Source organism: Tupaia chinensis, unplaced genomic scaffold (genome assembly GCF_000334495.1).
Source record: "Tupaia chinensis unplaced genomic scaffold, TupChi_1.0 Scaffold000628_1, whole genome shotgun sequence".
Taxonomy (NCBI): Eukaryota; Metazoa; Chordata; class Mammalia; order Scandentia; family Tupaiidae; genus Tupaia; species Tupaia belangeri.
In genome coordinates this window covers 3,409,363-3,416,548 of record NW_006160148.1, presented here as the reverse complement: position 1 = coordinate 3,416,548, position 7,186 = coordinate 3,409,363, and the positions used below count along the sequence as shown (strand labels likewise).

The window sequence follows — 7,186 nt, the reverse complement described above, 5'->3', positions numbered from 1 at the left end:
CCCCCCCCCCTTAAGGAAAAAAAACCCCCCAAAAAAAAAAAAAAAAAAAAAAAACCCACTGGGAATATGTGGGTGTATCCAAAATCCTGGCAGGATGGAGAAAAGGAGAAAGGACTACGGTGTGACCATGTCCCATTGAGGGATCTTTCTCCCTCTCCCTCTCCCTGTCTGTCTGTCTGCCTGTCTCTCTCTGGTGAGTGTACATTCCCTCAGGCGATTAAAAAGAAGGATTATTGCAAGAGCAGAAAGAATATATTATAACAGCAGTGAGGACTAATGCAGTGGGAGAACACTATGACCATAAGAGCTTCGTGTCTCAAGGCAAAAAGGGCTTTCTTCCACAGGCTTCCCTGCGCTCTAAACACTATACTCTTCAGTAAACAAGGGTGGAGAAAACTGGGTGTGAAGAAGTGAGATGACCAGGAATGGCATGATGGGCCAGCAGGTCAAAAAAGTTGATCCCGAAGCCAGCCTGTTCTCAGGCAGGTTGTGGATGAGCCAAAGTTTCAGGGATCTGGGAGGAGAGAAGCTTAACCAAGGTTTGTTCTAATCGATCAGTGGGTACAGGACGTTCATCTGAACTTCAATGAGGAATTTAAATTGCAATTTGGAGTCTGTATCTGACTTTGTCATAGGTAAACAAGGAACTCCTCCATGAGTCTTAACTAAGTCATATGGGGAAAGGTACTTCTTTGCAGTTAGTTACCTGCTCCAAAACAGAAAGGATGGGGCGTTTCTTAGCTTTCACTGTTTTCTAGAATTATGGCGCTCCAGCAAAGTACAACATTGCCAACATCTCTTGATAAACATGGGCAAACCTTTCTTTTTCTTTTCTTTTTTCCTTGTAGGAGAGAGAGATGGAAAAGATAAGTATTTTTGACAGCTTTGCCACATCATGATCCTCCAGCCCCAGCCTCCCCCTTAGCTAGGATCACAAGGTGGCACAATGGTGCCCAGCGTGGCCCTCAGCCAAACCTGCGATTCCCCATGGCATCCAGCCTCCCACACACTGGCACTACCTGTGCACCACGACTGCTGTGGTGAGGCAAGAATTTCTTTAAAATATGTACCCAGAAATGGAATTGCTTGGTCAAAAGATAGGGAGGCTGGGGTCCTGGATTCATGGTCAACTGCAGTTCGAGCCTTGGACCTGGCAGCTTGAGGATCATGCCAGGTGCACGTGCAAGCATGCGCACAATCTAGAGAGAATGGAGAAGGGGTTAACAGACCCACCCTGGTGGTGGCGGGGGGGGGGTCCTTTCTCACTTTCCCTCCCCACTCTCCTACCAGCCAGCACCGTACAGCAAACTGGAAAAATAATTTTTAAAAATTTAAAGAATTTACGTACATGGGGGTCAGCGGGTGGCATAGCGGTTAAGGGCCTGGACTCCCACATGGTTGACCACAGTAAGAATCCAGCCCCTGCGGCTTGAAACTCACACCAGGCGCATGTGCCTCTGTGCCCAAAATCCTGAGAGAATGGAGAAGGGATTGCAAACTAGCCATCCTCCCTGAGGGGGAGATGCGATTTCTCACTTTCTCTCTCTCCGTCCATGTGCAGGAACCCTATAGCAAAAATCCTTCTTAGGAAAAAGAAAAAGAATTTACCCACGTGGTGGATGTAAGCGGGTCTCGGTACTCATGAGCCTGAGCATCTCTCACTGTCAACCGCACATTCGTATTTCTTCTTCTGTCAAGTACCTCTGGCCCATTTTCTATGAAGTTAACATGTTTTGAGAGAGGATAAACAACTGAAAAGGTTCTGAATAGAGGGAGGCTGAGATTAGGTTCGGGGGATGCGTAAGTAAACACTCTATCTTAAATGTCTCCGCTCGCAGACTTATTTATTTTTTGAAATTTATTTTATTTTTATTTACTCATTCATTTATTCTAATTTAACCAGAGAACGCAAGCCACCAGGTCCAGGACTTGAACCGTCGTCAGCCATGTGGGCGTGTCCAGCGCCTTAGCCACCACGCCCCCCGCGGGGCCCCCGCCTGCAAGATTTATTTATCCCCCTCCCCCTGGAGAGCTCTTCCACGCAAGCCCGGCGGGACTAAGCAGGTTCCAGGAGAGCACGCGGCCGCCGCGGGCCCGGGCGTCACGGTGTTCTCGCGAGAGTTAGTTCCAGCAGGTCATGTGACGAGCCAAGATGGCTGTCCCCAGCGAGGCGGAGACGGAGGCGGTAGTTTACCTGGTGGTGAGCGGTATCCCCGCCGAGTTGCGCTCGGCCCAGTTACGAAGCTACTTCAGCCAGTTTCGAGAACAGCGTGACGGCGGCTTCCTCTGTTTCCACTATCGGCATCGGCCTTAGCGGACCCCTCCGCCCGGCGCGCCCCCACCCGCCCCAGCACCGCGGAGCCTGCCCCCGAGGACCCGCTTCTCGCCCAGAGGTCGGCCGCCTGTGCCCGCGCTTTCTCCACTCGCGGCTCTGCTGGAGCCCAGACCCGCACCTGCTGCTGTGTCATCTCAGTGCGGGGCTTGGCCCAAGCCCAGAAGCTTCTTCGCCTGTATTCCGGCCGCCGGTGGCTGGATTCTCAGGGAACCTGGCTGCCGGGTCGCTGCCTCATCCGCAGACTTCGGCTGCCTACCCAGGCATCAGGTATGAGAGGGAAGCGTAATAGACCGAGCCTCCGGGCCCTGGGACAGAGGCATCTTTCCTGAAGGATGATGAGGATAAGTCAGGCTTCTGGTTATGACTACCAATTGGGGCCATTATTGGACAGAGTTTCAGAGCTTCAGGCTCTGATAACAGGAACGACTGGAAGGGGCTCAGCAGAACCTTCGCATTACTGCAGAACACTGAAAAAAAAAAAAGGGTGTCTGTCCAGCATCTCCCTGTAAAACCTCGGACTGAGGCCACCGTTATTGATCCTTGTAGATAAAAATTGTTCCAACACAACCTATGTAACCTTTCTTTTTCCTTTAATAGGTTTTTGAGTTTTTTAATTTATCCTCCTCCTCCTCATTATTAATTTACTGTAGGGCACGTGTGCTCACCAGAGAGAAAGTGAGAAAGCGAGCTGCCAGATATAGGACTCAAACCCTGGTTTGCCATGTGGGAGTCTGGTGCCTTTAACTGCCAAGCCACCTGCTGAGCCCTCCCTTTGACAGTGTTGCTGTATCCCAGTCTCCTTGGATATGCCTGTGTTCATGGTATGCATTTCCTGGATTGCAGTCCCCTATGTTCCCACATAACCACCCCCACTTTTGTTTTGAGAGCCTCTCTTCCATTTTAACATAGGGAGGAACAAAGGAGAAAGGTCTATTTGGATATCTTACAATTTCCAATTTATTAACTCCCTTCTGTGACCCATTTCACTATCTGAATGTTTGGGGCGTTTTGTTTTTGTTATAGGGCGAGTGCTCTTGCCAGAGAAGAGAGAGGGAGGGGAAAGAGAAACCACCCTTCTAGGGGGATAGCCATATCACCCTTTCTTTTCCTTCATCTCCTTTGAGGATCTCGGGCACACTTGGACACAGGCCCTACATGATTCTCAAGCTGCCGGGTCAGGGATTTAAAAGGCACAGTTGGCCATCTGGGATCCAGTTGCCTTAACCTCCAGGCCATCTGCTGGTCCTCTAAAGGTCTGGTTTTTGCACAGACCCAGAAGGAAGAAAAAAATAGGTTTCTAACCCTCGTAGTGTCTTTCTCTCTTGCACTCTCTGTGCTTCCCACCCAGTCCTGGCAAAATGCAAACGAAGAGACCGTCTTTTCTCTGGACAGCTCTCACTTTCATGGGAAATTATTTTGAAATAGGAGACAGCAGAGCCTTCCCATTCAGGCAGCGCTTATATTGCTAGACCCAGTGCGGCTGTAGTTGGGTGTGCAGAGAACAGCTGTATACAGTATGTGCTCAGAATCCACAGAGGTAGACAGATTTGGAAAGAGTTGCCACAGAGCCATCATTTTAATTGTTAACATTTACTGAGCGTACTCTATGTGCTTAGTAGGCACTACTCTAAGCTTTTCATTTTCATTTCTTTTTTTTTTTTAATTAAAATTTTTAAAAAAATTGTTGGGGCCAGCAGTTGGCATAATGGCTATGTCGCTGGACTCCCATGAAGTCTACTGCGGTTCAAGTCTTGGATCCGGTGGTCTAAACTCACACTCGTGTGTGTGTGTGTGTGTGTGTGTGTGCATGTGTGTGCGTGCGTATGTGCCCGAGATCCCAAGAGAAGAATGGAAGAGAAGGGATTGTGGCATGGCCATCCCCCAGGGGGTGATTTCTCACTTTCTGTCTCTCTCTGTCTTTCCAGTGAGGGCATGTGGCCTATAGCAAAAAATTCTCCAAAAAAAAAAAAAAGTTCAAGGTAAATGCATCTATAAAGACACAGAGATGTGGACTCTATGAAACTTTGAGGCATGGGGTATAGGGAATGAGGGTGTACGGGGGCCGGGAGTTGGTGGCAGTTGAGAATCCAAAGGTCAGCAGGAGCCAGATCTGGAGAAACTTTGTCAACGTAAAGTAATGACAGAGGGAGAGACTTTGGGGGAAAAAGTAGAGTTTATGTATGAATGACGGGATTGCAAACCAGGATATGGATTCTGTGATGGAACATAGGCAAATCTAAGGAGGGTAGGATAAGTGAAGTGTTTCCGTTTGTTTTAGGTTATTTATTTATTCTAGAAGAGAGATGAAGGGGAGAGCTAACAATGCCCCTGACAGGTCTTGACACCACAGTTCATTCCCTAACTTCAGCCATGCCAAATCCTGGTAACACGTGCCTGGAGTACTCAGGGAACTCTCCAGATGTGAACCAGCATTCTTCCCGTGGGGGTCAGCTTCACAAAGCATTGTGTTTTACTGCCGTGCCATCAGGCCTGAGGGAGGAACTTTTCTTTTTCAGTTTTGCTATAGGGTATGTCATAGAGAGGGAAAGTGATAAATCACCCCCAGCCCCTCAGCGGGGGGGGGGGGGGGGGGGAGGGGCGTGGCCACGCTGCAATCCTTTCTCCTTCATTCTCCTCTCAGGATTTTAGGTATGCATACACACATACATGCCTGGCATGATTTTCAAGCCACCAAGTCTGGAACTTGAACCATGGTTGACCATGTGAGAGTCCTGTGCCTTAACCACCATACCATGCGCTGGCCCCAAGGGAGGACCTTTTTAAAGACAAAGTGAGAAAGGTTATGTAAGTTATTCTGAAACAATTATCCTTGGCTGCAAAGATTAATAAGAAGGGTGGCCTTGGTCCAAGTTTGAACAGGCAATAATTAAGCAGATATCTTTTTTTTAAAGTGGCCTTGGGCAAGAAGATTGCAGCTTAGCAGTCTCTTGCACTAGTTCCTGTTTTTAGGCAATTGCATGTGAGAGACCTCTTTTTAAAGGTCCTCTTTTAATGGGACCCCACCCACCCACTTTCCTTCATGGTCTCCCAGCCCCATTCTGTTAGGGTTTGACATAAGTGACTCCATTTTGATTCTGACAACTTTCTTACTTGTGTGCCCGGTCAAGGTGATGAGAAATGGCATGAAATTGCTCAGTGGTTTTGGTTGGGAAGGGAGGAAGGGACACTAGAGACATTTGGAAGGGAGGGACAGCGTTATGCTAGTGAATTTACACTTTGTCTGATTTCTGGCTCGAGTTGCTGAAGGCTTCTGAGTTTCATGATCCATTCTTCTCCCTCCTTCCCAAGGTTTGATTTCCTTTCCTTTTAAGTCCCGGAAGGAGCTGCAGAGTAGGAAGGCTGAGAATGAAGCCTTCACCCTAGCTGACCTGAAGCAACTGCCAGAGCTGAACCCACCAGTGCTGATGCCCCAAGGGAATGTGGGGACTCCCCTGCGGGTCTTTCTGGAGTTGATCCGGGCTTGCCGTCTCCCACCTCGGATCATCACCCAGCTTCAGCTCCAGTTCCCCAAGACAGGTTCCTCCCGGCGCTACGGCAATGTGCCCTTCAGGTACGAGGACTCAGAGACTGTGGAACAGGAAGAGCTTGTGTACACAGCTGAGGGGGAAGAGATACCCCAGGGAACCTGCCTGGCAGATGTACCCGCCAACCCCTGTGGAGAACCTGAGGAAGAGGGTGACGAAGAGGAAGAAGATTCTCACTCAGATGACGTGAGTACAGTGTGTCATCCGGTCTGGGCTGGCAGCGTAGAGGCCAAAGCACTAATACTGTCCTCTCCGATTGTGTATCACAAGAGTTCATAACGTGGTCACTCTAGAGGGCTCCAGGAGCATGAGAATCCCCTGGCATTTGAACATGGGAGTAAATGCATGTAAAACTGCATTTGCATGTGCCTGTATACATTGTTTTTACGAATTATTTATTTTTAGGCCATCAGGTGGTGTGGTAGATAAGGTGCTGGACTCCCACATGGCTGACCACAGTTCAAGTCCCACACCTGGCCGCTTGCTTTCTGGTGAATTTTTAAAAATTAACAGGGACCAGCAGTGGGTGTAATGGCTATGTTACTGGATTCCCATGTAGTCGACCGAGGTTTGAGTCCAGGAACTGGTAGCTTAAACTCACACTGGGTGCATGTCCATGTATGCCAAAGATCCCGAGAGAAGAAGGGATTGTGGTGTGGTCATCCCCTCTGTGGGGTGATTTCTCACTTTTCCTCTCACTGTCTGTCCTTCTTTCTCTCCAGTGAGCACATGTGCCCTAAGGCAAAAACATCTGGAAAAAATTAATAACAAATAAGTAATTTTTTTAAAAAAATTATTTTAATTTTATTTTTATTTTAATTTGTTCAAGAGAATATGTGTTCACCAAAGAAATGAGAGAGAGAGAGAGAAAGCGAGAAAGCAAGCGGCCAGGTGTGGGACTTGAACTGTGGTCAGCCATGTGGGAGTCCAGCGCCTTATCTACCACACCACCTGATGGGACTGGTGAATTCGCCTTATCTATCACACCACCAGAGTGGGACTAACAGATGGCATAATTGTTATGTCACTGACTCCCACGTAGTCGACTACAGTTTGACTCCTGGACAGGGGGGGGGGGGCTTAAAAATCACACTGGGTGTGTGTGCATACGTGCCCAACATCCTGAGAAGAGAATGGAGGAGAAGGGATTGCTACGTGGCTATCCCATCTGGTGGGCGATTTCTCACTTTCTGTCTCTCTGGCAAAAATCTCTCTCTTAGAAAAAAAAAATCAGAGAGAGGGAAAATGAGAAAGCAAGCCTTCAGGTTTGGGACTCAAACTACAGTTGGCCCTATGGGAGTCCAGC

General features: G+C 48.5%; 1 protein-coding gene across 1 annotated transcript in view; it reads left to right on the top strand.

Annotated features, from left to right (window-relative positions):
• The first annotated feature begins 2,119 nt into the window (after window positions 1-2,119).
• The window catches only part of GPATCH3 (G-patch domain containing 3), a 12,107-nt gene continuing 7,040 nt past the window's right edge, over window positions 2,120-7,186 (top strand). The window contains 3 exon segments of the mRNA XM_006159461.3: window positions 2,120-2,354; window positions 2,357-2,602; window positions 5,645-6,066. Coding sequence (XP_006159523.1) covers window positions 2,153-2,354; window positions 2,357-2,602; window positions 5,645-6,066 — 870 coding nt within the window. The 5' untranslated portion in view covers window positions 2,120-2,152.